This window comes from Mus caroli, chromosome 17 (assembly GCF_900094665.2).
Source record: "Mus caroli chromosome 17, CAROLI_EIJ_v1.1, whole genome shotgun sequence".
Taxonomy (NCBI): domain Eukaryota; kingdom Metazoa; phylum Chordata; class Mammalia; order Rodentia; family Muridae; genus Mus; species Mus caroli.
The window spans coordinates 52,959,836-52,973,803 of record NC_034586.1 but is presented as its reverse complement, the minus strand read 5'-3'; the positions used below and the strand labels follow the sequence as shown (position 1 = coordinate 52,973,803).

The 13,968-nt window shown below is 53.5% G+C and overlaps 1 protein-coding gene across 5 annotated transcripts in view; it reads right to left on the bottom strand.

Moving 5' to 3' along the window:
• Positions 1 to 13,968, bottom strand: part of Kdm4b (lysine demethylase 4B) — a 78,118-nt gene that overhangs the window by 16,791 nt on the left and 47,359 nt on the right. For all 5 annotated transcript variants that reach the window (XM_021186539.2, XM_021186541.2, XM_029471258.1 and 2 more), the window contains 2 exons: positions 10,815 to 10,952; positions 596 to 792 (listed from right to left, as the gene is read on the bottom strand). In XM_021186539.2, coding sequence (XP_021042198.1) covers positions 596 to 792; positions 10,815 to 10,952 — 335 coding nt within the window. The remainder of the gene's footprint in view (positions 1 to 595; positions 793 to 10,814; positions 10,953 to 13,968) is intronic.

Here is a 13,968-nt window from a genome sequence, read left to right as displayed (position 1 = left end):
AGCCTAGCCATGTAGGTCTCCCTCTTAGAAAATGGAGTCAGGGGGCTGGTGAGATGGCTCAGTGGGTAAGAGCACCCGACTGCTCTTCTGAAGGTCCAGAGTTCAAATCCCAGCAACCACATGGTGGCTCACAACCATCCGTAACGAGATCTGGCGCCCTCTTCTGGAGTGTCTGAAGACAGCTACAGTGTACTTACATATAATAAATAAATAAATCTTAAAAAAAAAAAAAAAAAAAATGGAGTCAGGTTCCTCCCCAACCCTGTTACCTACACTACCACCTCTAACTAGGGACATGGGCACTATGGGTGATCGATCACACTACTGTAAGGAGCAGGGCAGTATGGTCCACTCATCCTTAGGAGCAGGGCATCTGGTATTAGCTTTGGCCCTATGAATGCTTGCAGGGGACCTGCCAGCTCTCTGAAATGCAAGGGTATCAGGATTACATCACCAAGTAAGTAGCAGCAAGCATTCAGATGCCCGGGGAAAGGGTCTGAGACTCTGCCTGAGATGACCAGACAACTCCTGTTATAGAAGCAGAAATAAGTAAGAGAGTGGAGGGAGAGGGAGGGCACTGGGGGCGGCTACTCACCTGCGCAGGAGCTTGGCCTTGATGGAGGTGCGCGAGGCACTCCAGGAGCTGAGCTCAGGACTGCTCAGGGCTGTGGGCCTCGTGTGGTCCAGCACTGTGAGGTCACGGCCTTGCTTCCATTGCTCATAGCGTTCGGGCTGCAGGATGCGTACAAACACGTCCATGGAGATCTTGACCATGTCCTTTCGACATGTACACTGTGGAAACACACAGAGGCACTGAGTCTCACACCCGGCACCTGCCTCCCATGCTGCGGACACAGCCCAGTATGAGGATGAGACTGCTAGTTCAGCCCCCTCTCTGGCCTCACCACAGGTAGGCCAGACCAAAAGACCCCCAGAGGGAATGCCCACCGATGAGTGGATGCCCAGCCTTGCCCAGTGAGAAGAGAGGGAAGATGGACATGGCATCATTCCCAGAAGGCAACATGGTCTTTATACATCAATCACCCAGGACCAGGCAGTCTGGCTGCCATCTAAAGGGCCTACCTAGAAGATGCAAGCCTGGGTCTGGCAAATCCAGACAAGCTAGGGAGCAGTCAGTGCCTTGTGTTCACCACCTAGGTTGGACACTCCTGAGCCAGTCTCCCTCCTGGCCTGGAGGGCACAGGCCTCTCAAGCAGCATGACAACTGTGTCACAGAACAAGTTGGGCCAGAGTGACATGGTGGCTGAGATACTCTTGCGTCTCTTCTCCTGAGGGGGCTGCAGGCTGTGATGCTGCAGATAGGGTGGTATGCTCCTAAGCCCACTGTGAGCTCGCTGCTCCCATTCTACAGCAGCTATGACTCCATCTAGAATGCCCTTAATGGAGAGGAAGAAAACAGAGGTGGGTATGAGGAGCCCTTCCTGGCTTCCCCATTCTACTGAGGAAGCCTCAGCAAGGCTGGTCCTGGTACATGAGGGAATGTCCTGTGGCTCCCACCCTTCTTTACTGGAGGGGAAGGCACTGGGAATCTGTCTGGGTTCAGTATACTGAGTGAGAGGGAGTATTTATGGGTGAGCGATTTCCAGCAAACTCAACTTGCTTAATGGGAATGTGCAAGATAGCGTCTGTGCAGGGACTTGGTCAGTCAGCAGTGGCCGCAGATGGTGCCCAAGTTGTGTGTTCCTGAGCCTGGCCTCACTGAGCCCTCATCAACTGCAGATTAAGGGATCTGTGCCAAGTGGCTCAGCCATGACTTTGCTGTCAGTAATTAGCAAAAGCACCTGAGTGCTCCCATGGGCCCCACACTGCTGAAGCCAGCACCAGTGGCCAGGACAGAGCTGCCAGTACCAGCTGGCCTTGCAATGACAGTGGCCTTTACATACCCCATGTGAGCTCTGCAGACATGGGGAGTGTGTGGCCAAAAGCAAATGTTTTGGGCAAGGTCTGGGAGCAGCAGCCTGGTGGATCTAACACATGGTCCGGAGGAGGGTGGTAAGGTGATCTGACAGCTCAGCCACAGGGAGGGCTTGGTCCATCTTCTAGGTAAGGCCCAAGCAGCTGCCCAGGACTCTGCATCTGGCTACAGCAGCTTAGTAGCACCAGCACAGGAGATAGCAGGCAGTTCTCCACTGTGGAGTCACTCTTTTCCTAAGGGGTAAAGATTTATCTCTGCAGAGGATCTGACTTGACCCTTGCATGCTGGAGCCTTCTCAGGGCTGGGTATCACCCCACCGTTACAGAACGAAGTCACACCCTAAGCCACAAAGAAGGAAAGCAGTCGGGCCACTAAGGCCAAGGCCCTCCAGAGGAGGTGCTGCCTCAGACTTCATTATTTCTTGAGGACAGAGCTTCTTGAGGGCTCACCCGTCAGTGCAATTTAGACTCCCTCCTTGGTGGGCAGCTGTCACTTAGGTGTCCTACTGCCACCTGGGATTCTGAGGTGGTCACGGCCCTTTCTAGTGAGCCCAGCCTGTGATGGAAAGGTGTTATCCCCACTGGGGATTAGTGAGCTCTGAAGATGCCTGATAGCAAAGGGGGGTCCTTGAGGGGCCAGGGTGGCACCCTCACCGAAGTCGCTGGCACTAGCTTAGCTCATCAGCAGATAGGCTTGAGGGTGTCCTGGGACAAATGACGAACAATGCAATGGCACAGACACCTCACACTTCCACTGAGGCTGCCAAGAGAACCTGTACCAACCACCTATAAGGCCCTGCACCCTGAACCCTCACTCCAATGGCCTGACACCCAGGGTTCTGACCTCAAGTGCCATGGTGGCAGCACATTTGCAAGTCCATGGTGGCACTGCCCAGCACAGCCTAGGGACTGCAGCTGCACCCCAGGAGCCCATACTCAGTGCAGTTTGCTGAGAACCTTCCAGAACTGAGGCATAGGAACTTCCGCCTGCGGCAGCTTTTTTTTTTTTTTTTTTTGGTTTTTNGAGACAGGGTTTCTCTGTGTAGCCCTGGCTGTCCTGGAACTCACTCTGTAGACCAGGCTGGCCTTGAACTCAGAAATTCGCCTGCCTCTGCCTCCCAAGTGCTGGGATTAAAGGTGTGCAACACCACGCCTGGCAGCAGCTTCCTTTTTACACCATCCCTGAATGCCAGCCTACCAATAGGACACCCAGGTGACAATAAGACAGTCCTACCAAGGCATACATACCATCAAGCACCTCTGGGAAGGCCAGGATTACTCCCCAGCCACTGACCTGGACATGTCCACCTGCTGAGTCTGCCTCAGAATGGGGCTTGGGGACAATGCAAGGGAAGGCTCCCCTTGGGCTCCTCCCACGAGGCTGCAATGGAGTCTTAAGCAGGGTCTATAGTCTGTCACAGACCTATAGAAATAGCCTAGGCTGAGCATAAGCTGGGACAGCTGTCACACATGACTAGCTGGAGTTATGGCAAGGCATAGGTTACCATCAGTACTTGCCACTGTCTTAGGGTGATCAACACAGCAAGTGACGGCAGAGCTGGTGCTATCCATGGCGTACAGAACAGCTGCAGCTGGGATGACTGAGTTCTCCCCAAGGGGAGAGTGCACGGCACAGAATTGCATCCAGCTTAAGACGTGGCACAGGCATTAGCAGTGCAAAGCCAAGAGCCTGCCTGAATGCCTTGAGAGGCCCAGCACAGGTCAGAGGTCACAGGAGTGTGGCATTGTCCACAAAGGTTGCAATTACCACCCCTCCTGTGTGCTGGGGTCTGGAGCAGGGAAGCAGGGACAGAGCCAGGAATACTTCCTGCCTGCAAGACCCCAAAGCCACCTGCAGGGCCCCAGTCCTCTAAAGGCTGATGTCTTGTGGCCTCGTGCCAACTCTGGGGGAGGGGCTTCCACACTCACACTGAAACACAGGACACAGCAGTGCCTTCAGTTGGGAATGCAGGGAAGGCTGCTCTCCTGCTGCTGGGTCATGAAAGAGAGGGAACCTCACTTCTGCTTCCTGTCCCTCTCCGTCATCACCAGGAAGTAGCCAGAAAGAAGTGACACTGTATCTGCAGCTGCCAACCCTACTACTCTCAGCTCCACTCTGAGAAGCCTCTGTAACTACCCAGGAGAAAGTGGACACAGCAGGCAGAGCTTTGGTGAGCCCTGGCCTGTGCTTTCCAGGCATGCAGAGCTGTGCTGCTCTCCTGACCACCCAACACGGTGGCCCATCAAGGACTGTGAGCCACAGTAGCCTAGCGTAGTGCCCAAGGGGCTCGTAGCTGCCCCTTGGCTAGCAGTCCGGTCTTTCTTGCCCAGCAGAACTCACAGGCAAAGAAGAGTTAGAATCTGCAGTGTGCACACTAAGCATAGACTGACCCAGAGGAATGAGCTGCCACCTGCTTCCCAACCTGGAGCCAAGCTTGGACAGCCCACCTGGACTAGCTTGCAATTCTGCATACAGAGGCTAGGGAGTCCATGGCGCCCACCTCCCTACACAGCTACCTTGTCTTACTTTGTGAACAGATGGCATCCTGCAGCCATCACTCTGTGTCCTGCTGCAGCCATGGAGTCACTCTGCAGCCTAAGGTAATGCATAATACCTCCTTGGGCTGTGTGGAGGTCCAGAGCTTAGTGTGTCTGCACATGGTGCAGACACCTCTAATGTGCTTCTGTGTAAGAGACCCCACCTGTGTTGACAGCAGCAGCTTGCTTCCTTGGGTGGCCCTCACTCCTGGGCACTGGTACTCCTCAAAGCATGTGACCTACTCCTGCCTGTCTGTGTCATTACCCACTTCCCTACACAGATCCTGATGGAGACCAATTGTCCATCTCAGATCCTTCTCGGCCACTGACTATCAGGAGCCTAGCCAGGTCAGTGAGATCCTCAGAGACACGAAGGTGACATGTCGTCCAAGGCTACCCAAGTCACGAAAGTGTTTGTCTAATGAAGTTGAAACACTGGAGTGTGGCTAGCAAACATGGGACAAGGGCCCCATACTTCCCTTGTGGTGCTGGACCAGGGCTCTGTGCCTAGCTAAACCTTGCCCCAATGCCCCTGGGCCCAGGGTCATCCCTATTAACAGACTCTGCCTGTATACCATGCATTTCTATCGACTGAAGACTGTTGGAGGTGTCTCATCTGTAGTAGGGTGCATGCATGCTTATTCCAGCCCTGCTGAGAGTTGCAGGCCCTTGACTTCCTGGCTCCTTTAGGGCTGTGTCAGGCACAAAGGTTCTGCCTCAATTGCGACCCTGTCCCCGGGGCTCCCACATCCTCACACTTTGAATCTGTTCCTACTGCCTCACTCAGAGTCAGGCTGGGTGCACAGCAGTGAGGCCACCTGGGTTCCCGGGATCTTCTGTGAGCTCTGAGCTCTGAGCTCTGGTTGGAGGCTGTGTTCTTTTGACAGGCTTGGTTACACCAGAACCCGCTCATGCGAAACAGTGAGCTGGGGGAGGCAATAGCTGGAGAGGAGATGATTAAAACACAGCTCAATAAAAGCACCAACCCGGAGAGCATGTTACTGCAGGGACTCTCCTGCTCTCACCAGTGTGGCAGGACACCTCTCAGTCACGGCGTAGGAACCAGGGCGGAACACAGCCTGTTGCTGGGGCGGCTGGGATTTGCTGAGGGTAGGGCATGTAGGACATGGCAGCCCTAAAAAGCATCAGTCCTAGAGGGGACAACAACATTGTCCCCAGCTCACCAACATGGTCACCCGTGGCTGGACATATTCAGATATGACTGCCCCTACACCCAGGTCTGCACCACATCCCTTCTATGTAGACATGACCAGGCCTGGGGTCTAGGAGCCAGGGTAGGGGCACACTACAGGCTGCAGGAGGGGTGCTGATCACCCCCGCTGACCTGATGAAGACTGGGCCACAGTGGGTCCTCTGGATGCCTGGCTCAGGCCTGGTTTGTCAGTTCTTGAAAGTGGACCTTGCTAAACCACAGTACCACACCAGCTGGCTGTGGCTAGGCACACCCTTTTTCAATGCTACCATAGCCTTCCAGGTCAGAAATACCTTTTTAAAAGGCTGACCTCAAACTTGGGGCAATCTTCCTGTCTCAGTTTCCTGAGTGTTAGGGTGACAGAAGTGCACCAGTCCCATAGCAGAGAAAGGCACGCTCAATGATTGAAGGGACACTTTTGCAGAGTCATCTGTTTGAGGGAGACACTCTGGCCCACTAAGGGTTACAGCACAGAACTCTGGCTGCAGCTTGGCCCATTTATGCTACGATTGCCAGCGCTGCAACAGCAGCCAGTTCATTAGGGAGCCAGAGGGACCTGTGCACAGGATGATTAGGCGCCAGCTCATAGTGCTGCCTGGTGGGGCCTGTGCCCCTCAGCAGTCTCTGATGTCATGATGCCCCTTGTGTGGCACTGTACCCATGACAACACCCACCTCACCCCCTCTTGGCACAGAAGCCACTTGTCCTAAGTGGCAGGGAGCTGGCAGCACTAGCCTGTCTTCTCCCCCAATGGTGCTCTTTGTCTGGGTTCTGTCAGTCCCTGCTTTGTGCAAACCTCAGTGTGACCATCATGGCCTTCTGGGGCAGCCCACAACTTCCCAGCACCCCTTACCATGGGAACCCCTGGAGTCCCCAGTTTACTCATAGGGAAATTGGGACAAGATTGTAATGCACAGGCTACATAATGTGGGGTGTCCAGGTCTGTGTCCATGATCTACTCTTCTCTTAACCTACTGGGGAGTCAGTGGCTGGGGCAGGGGTTTATCAGCATGCTCCTCCTCTGCCAAAGCCCTTACATGATACTTAAGAACACTGTTGCCACCAGGGCTGTTGGAGCTTCTGACATGGGGTACAGGCTAGGATACCCCACAGAGAATGCCAAGACCATGTACTGTGCTGGGAAGCTCATGCTAGGCCACCTTTCTAGATCTTCCCTCTACCTAACAGTGGCCAGCTGTACCACAAGAAGGCTGTGTCAGCCTTACACAGGACCCTCTGTGCTACCACTGGCCTTCTGGGACTCATAGCACAGAAGTCATGTGACAGGGATGAAGGAAGAACACACTTCACAACAGCCTTCATGTGCATACAGCTCTGCCACAGCACAGATCAGGGGCCAGTGGAGCAGAATGGCCAGCTGGTGGCACGACCTCAGACCCTGTGATTGCAGTTTCAGGCCAGCCTTATGCCTCTCAGCCTGCAACTAACTGTCACCCACAGCAGGAAACAAGGCTGTCAGTTCTTACCTGGTCATTAATCTGTGCTTTCTGCCCAGGGCCTGCTGCTATCAGTCCACCACAAGGGCATGACGATATGCAAAGAGGAAGCTACCTCCAGAATTTCCCTCCAGCTCCAGTGTCTACCCCTCAGGTTTGCCAAGTATTTCTGGGAAGACTGGCATCTGGCCACAGAAATGGCAAAAGGGACAGAGAAGCTGCTGAATGTGCAGCTAGAGCCAGGCTCTCAATCATACCCCTGGTCTCACCACAGCTCAGCCTGGTGGGGTCGTGATGAGACCCTCTAGAGAAGAACCCCTCCCCTGCAGTGTGGACTAGGGCTGAGCTTCCCACACTGTGTGTGTGGCCTGTGACTTGCAAAGGCTGATGCAGCAGCTGGTGACAGGCAGGGCTGTACAGGAGGCACCCCCTCGCTAAGAGAACCCCTTTGATCTAGTTAGTGACCTGTGGAGAGTTGCTCCAGCCTGTGAAAAGCAGGCTGGTGGGCAGGCTGGCAGACTGTGCCTCAAGCCCGCCCATGTTATCACACATGGACAACTCTTAAGAAGGAAGGGCTGACCTGGTGCATTCCCAGAAGCTCACACCACATCTGCACATAAGTCTACTGAACAGGCCAAGAACCTGGAGGGCATGCTGGACATGACACCTGCTGGGTACCACTGGCAAAGCTGCTTGGCCTCTCTGTTCCTGTGTGTCAGCCCAGAGTTACCATTCCACAGAGCAAGGAATGAACCATGTCTACAGGGATCATGTGGGACTGCCTGAGACTTAAGAGTGTTCACCCTAGCTAGCCCCAAGCTCATTCAAGGCCCTTGCTATACATGTGGGATGGAAAGTGACACAGCTGGGTGGCTGAATTTTCTGGATTTCTCATCTCTGATTCTTTTGCTTCTGAGATAGGATCATGCCTGCTGTAGCCTAGGCTGTGACCAACCTTGCAGCAACCCTGCCTTAGCTTCTTGGATACTTCTTGCACTACGCACAGCTCAGGAAACTCTGTAAGGACAAATGCTGTCAAGAGAGGAGAAGAGCCCATGAGGGGCCCAAGTCTGACACAGGTCTGAGGGGCTTTGTTTTGTTTTGAGGTAACCCGGCGGGCTGCCCTCAAACGCAAGGATACCTGTAACCAAAGATGGTCCTGAATTCCTGATCCTCCTGCCATTTGGTTGGCCTTAACTCTCATCTCAAAACTGAACCAACAAGACTGTTGGCAACAACTGGTGCTGCACATGGACAAGACACCCACATGAGCAAGGCCACTCTCAACTGCCCTACTGTGATCACAGAAGGAAAAGCCAGAAGAGGGGGTGAGAGAAGCTAGCATGAGCATCTCAGGTGTCCTCATCTCTCTACACAGCCAAATTAGAAAAGGACACTCCCTTCCCCATCACAAGCAGGAGCTGAAGCTCATGGCCCATAATCTGCTCTTTAACTGCGGTCACCTCTCCCTGCCAGTAAAGACAGAACAAATCCCAAGAAAGAACTCTTTTAATGGCTGTGTAATATTCCCTTAGCACATGTTACTTTACTGGGGAGGTCTGTGAGACCATACTGCACCTGTCCCAAAAACATAGTTGCCAAGGCCAAAGGTCAGAGCAGACATGGCTCATAAGACAGCCTTCTGCAAAGGGTCCATGAGTTACTGCAGTTGACTTGAGGATTCTGGGGTCTGTGCCCTGGGGTGACCTAGATGCCCCAGTACCACATCTCTCCCCTGAGCTGAGCCTCCCACAAAGTCTGTGCTCACATGTGAACAATCTAGAAAAATTCCTGTACCCTATAGCCTCCCTAGAGATTCTGGTGCCTTCAGTATGGGCTGTTTCCTGGCCCAGAGGTCAGCCTATAGCTCCAGTGCGTTTGAGTTCTGCCTCCCACTGCCAGGGCCAGAGGTATGCTGGCTCAGCTCAATGCCTGGTCTCTTATGAAGGAGGCGGTGTAGGCGTGGGGATGCATGCACACAGTGCTGGCTAGGGCTAATGTTTTCACCTCCACAGCCAGCAAGTACCTTCCTGGGAGACTCAAAGAGTGTCAGGCTGCAGAGAGGACCTAGCTTGGCACTGTGTGACTCTATGCTGGTAGCTCCTCTGTTCCTTAGGGACATGCAGGTGGAACTCCAGTGCCTACCATTTACTGTGGGCTCCTCTGCACCCTCTTTAGCCATTAAAAATGCAAAGTAGCACCTGTCCTGCCCTGGTCAGAGAGGAGTACGGCTTGCAGCTCCCTGATACTGCTGTGGACTTGGTAGGGCAGGTGAGGGACCAGGGGAATGGAGAGAAGCCAAAAAGGACACAGCCTATGCATGCAGGCTGGGGAGGATGGTGGGGAATTGTGACCACCACGTGGGAGCGGCTGGCGGGGAAGAGAAAGACAGGCACTCACCCCGGGACTCAGACCCCATCTTGCCTTGCGTGGCATGGCACCCCTCACAGCTTCTCTGTCCACACCTGCTGGGGAGCAGCAATCCTGGTCCCCAGTCCCCACTATGAGGCCCCACCCTCAGCTGGCCATGCATCCCCCTGACTGGTGGGCACACCTGGGAGAGCGCTGTGCTGGCCACTCTGCCCTTTCACTGGCTGGTCTATGATGCCTCGGACCACTTGTCACCTAATTTGACGTTATGCTGCCTGACAGTGGAGAATGGTGCCATCATGGACCACAATCCCCAAATGTTGCTTGTTTGTGCACATGTGGTTGAGCCTGAAATTGCTTTTACTGTCTGGGCAGTTCCTGTCATGGCTGCGGCTGAAAGAGCCCTGCCTTCACAGCTCAATTTGCAGGTGCCAGCCCTCCCAGCTCTAGCCATGCAAGGTGTCTACTCAATCAAAACTGGACATGGGTCTCAACCCTGGCTCATGCCACCTTCCCACATCATGCCAGACTTGATGTTTCATTTAGACTGAAGACAGGCCCCAATGACCCCAGAGTGGATCAGCAGGCCCATACTACATCCTTAATGAGTTAGCCCAGAGCTTCATAGCTCTGGTATCATGTCCAGTCACAAAAGGAGAAAACTGCCCCAGGAAGCAGAGTGAGGACAGCAAGCAAGAAGCAAGGGGGGGAGGGAGACCAGGAATGGCCCAGTAGACAAAGCAGGCAATGATCTGAATTCCCACCTTCTGAACCCACATAAAGGTGGGTGTGCTAGTTGTGAATGAAAGTGAGATGGGAGGCTGATGGGGCACCCCAGAAGCCATAGGCAGGAGACCATGCCTCACATAGGAAGATGACGGACAGTGGGTTACATGTGCACACAGGTGCACATGAACACACACGAATAGTAGCAACACTAATAAAAAGGTAAATGGTGACCCAGTCCTGGGCATGGCCATCCTGTGGGCCCATCATTAGGAAGGCCAAGGCAGGATCAGGCAAGTCCATGATTGATGTCTCAAAAACTGAAATGGAACTAGTAAATAACTTGGCTCAACAACAAAGGCCAGGTTCCCTGAGCAGCACTACCAGGGAGAGACAGTCGTCCCCCCACCCCCCACCCCGCTGAGATCCCTAAGAAAAACCAAAGATAGGGCTCCTTAAAGACAGAACCACCAAATGCCCAACTTTTTGAGTACCACCAGCAGGTGGGGTGCACCCAGGTGCAGGACTGTCCCTACCCATCCATCCACTGAACCTGAGGTGACTGTTGCACCTACCTGCGTGGCCACTTTGCCATAGTCGATCCAACGCAGTGTGGCGAAGTTAGTGGACTCAGCGCAGTTAAAGCCATGGTTGAAGCCCGCATGGTAACCATAGGGGAACGTGATCATGAACTCCCCAGCTTCCTGTGTAATCTATGGAAGAGAGTGATAAACTAAGCGGGTGATGGATGTGGACCTAAGGATGCCCATAGCTGCTGAAGCCCTTTCATGACCTGGTGGGTTTAGTAGGGCCACAGGGTAGCTCAGAAACCTGTGAGATCCTGCCAGGTTCAAAAAGAATGTGGCTGAGGGCTGGTGAGACTCATCAACACTAAAAGCATTTGCTGCCAAGCCTGACAACCTGGGTTCAATCCCCAGGTCCCAGGACAGAACTTATACCTGACTTCTGTCAGCTATCCTCTGACCTCAGCATGCATGCTGTAGTACTCACATCCATATAAATACATAAGCAGTTTTGTAAAAAGGAAGAGCTAGACATGCTGGTACATGTCTTTAATCCCAGCACTTGGAGGCCTCTCTGAGTTAGTTTCAGGCTAGTTTGGTCTACACAATGAAACCCTGTCTTCAAAAAACAAGCAAGCATGGGCCAAAGATGCTGTGGAGGTGCAGTCATGTTAGCCCTTGGTGACTAAGGCAGGAGAATCATGAATTGAGACTAGCCTGGACTACATGAGAAGACTTGGTTCCAGCACTGAGCACCAGAGGACACAGGGCAGGAAGCCTACACTCTGCACCATGCCATCTCACCCAGCTAAAGGGGACAGTCATCCATCCAGTGTGGCACTGGGCCACTGGCTGCTAAAGCCAACCCTCAGAGGCCAGGCCAGAATACATGCAAGCAGTGTCCTCTTGTGCAGAGTTGCCCTGATGACACTACTGTCATATGAGGAAGTACAGACACAGCCCTTTGTGCTGGGGACAGCACTGACACCTCCAAGAACACTCTGGAACAGCTCCAGACACATGCTCCCAAGGGGAGGGATGGAGTCCCATCTGTAATGACAACTGAGGTCCCATGAGGAACAGGATCTCCTCCGAGGCTGCTGGATCCTCACTGTCCACTGAGCAGACAGGAAGGCTTGAAGACAAGTGTCTGTGGTTCTGAGCTTGGCCCACACCAACCAAGGAAGAAGGTTCCAGAATCCCAAGGAGGCCCTGGCCCTCAGCCTGGCTCATTCTGTGACCCTGGTCACCCTGGCTTCTTGAAACATGGGCTCTGATGCTGGCTTCTCAAGCACACAGGAGATTCACTGACCCAAGGCTTCTGAGCCTCTCTTTACAGATGGTCCAGCTGGATGGCATCCCTGTGCGCCTGTCACAGTGAGTCACTGTGACATAAACAGTATTGAGAGGGTCTTCTCTCTCTGAGCACTCTAAGTCACAATGATCTCCACCCTTCCTCTCAGCACCTTATTCTGGGTGGCTGGGCTGTGTGTCCCCCACAGGCCACCTAGCCCATGTCACTGGATTTCTCTTAGTGACACAGGAGAGGGAGAGTGGATGCCAAGGTATACGGTGTACATCAGTCATTCGTCAAAAATCCACTAAAACCAACATGGCCTGCAGCACAGCATGCCCTGGAGAACGTGCCAGTATTTTTCTTTTCACATAATTAATTGCACCAATCATGGAAAGTCAGTGACAGCAGCATTATGTTTTAAATTCCTACCCATGTGACAGTTGCTTATGAAGGCTGGTGAAGTGTGACACAAGTGTGTCCCTGGGTCCTGGCAGTCATAGCACTGCAAAGGAAAGGAAGGCCTGGAGCTTTAATGCTGTCTCTGTGGACAGTGGCGGTGACAGCAGCTCAGTGCTGTCCTCTCCATGCCGTCCAGCATTCATGGTGCAGCACATGCCAGGAGCCAGCATCCTTGGCCTTCTTGGGTGCAGCACACCACACACACTGGGGTCAGTGGTGAGGATGTAGGCATGGCCACACAACAGACAAGACAAAGTCTTGCTCAGGGTAGCAAAAGAACGATGCTCCTGTCACAGCCACTGTGCCCCAGCCTCTGCTAAGCCGCTGAAGCTGCTTTCCCCTCACTGCTCTCAACAGAGCCCAGGGATAAATTAGGAAGCGTCAGATGACGGATGGCTGTGCAGCAGAGCCACAGTGGCCAGGGCCAGGGCAAGCCAGGGAGAAAGCTGGAGACGCTTCAAGAGGGACAGATGAGGAAGTCGATGGCAGATTACAGAAATACACACTCTTAATTATTAACGAGCCAGCTATTGATCAGCTTTCCCTTCTAAAAGTAAATACCATTACAGACTCACAAGTGCAGTGTGCAGCTGCTCATCTGAAGGGTGACAGGAATTCTGATGAGGGGATCCACGCCTCATTTGCAGGAGGACATGCTTATTTCTTGCCTGTCTTTAGCCCCATCCCAAAGCAGCTGATGCCAGACAAGGGCCTTCACCCACAAGCCTTTAGGGCTGGCCAGCCAGAACACCCAACACAACAGTGTACAGAGCGTGGCTCTCATGTCAGCAGCCTCTTTGAGTCTGGAGGCAAGCCGGCTGCCTTGGGGCTGGGTACCATATGTGCAATCTACACCACTATTGAGACACTGACTAGGAGGAAAGGACCAGGCAGTGACTCTGTCCATGGGGGTCTCAGTGCATGAAGCACCGGCCTGGAAAACATTCTCCATGAGCCACTTACAAAGCAGACACTTCTCACTTCCACAAGTGATGATCTGCCATCTGGCAGTGGGATCTATGCTTCTCAGAGCCATAGCCGGGAGCAGCCTCTGGGCTGCAACCGCAGGAAGAACACAGCCGGATAACACGGGTGCCTTGATTGAAATGTCAGGAACAATTTCTAACTCACTGACACCGATGTGAGCACGGAGCAAGGGCTCTGAATCTATGAACGAGCCCTGGGTTGACAAATTGCTCTTCAAAGACCTTTCAGAAACGGTTGTCCTAAGGCCCCTCTCCCTTCTTGGTCCCCAGAGCACCCAGGATTGTACTCCTCTGCAGACACAAGCCCAATTGGGCTAGCCTTCCCTGCTAGGATGTGGCCCACATGGCATGGAGAAACCTAAGGTCCTGGTCTGCAAACTTAAAGTACTTGTCAACCCGCTTCCACTCCCCAGCAGGTGCCACAGGCTGGCTCTCCCACCTCAGACCTTATCCGTCACAGCCT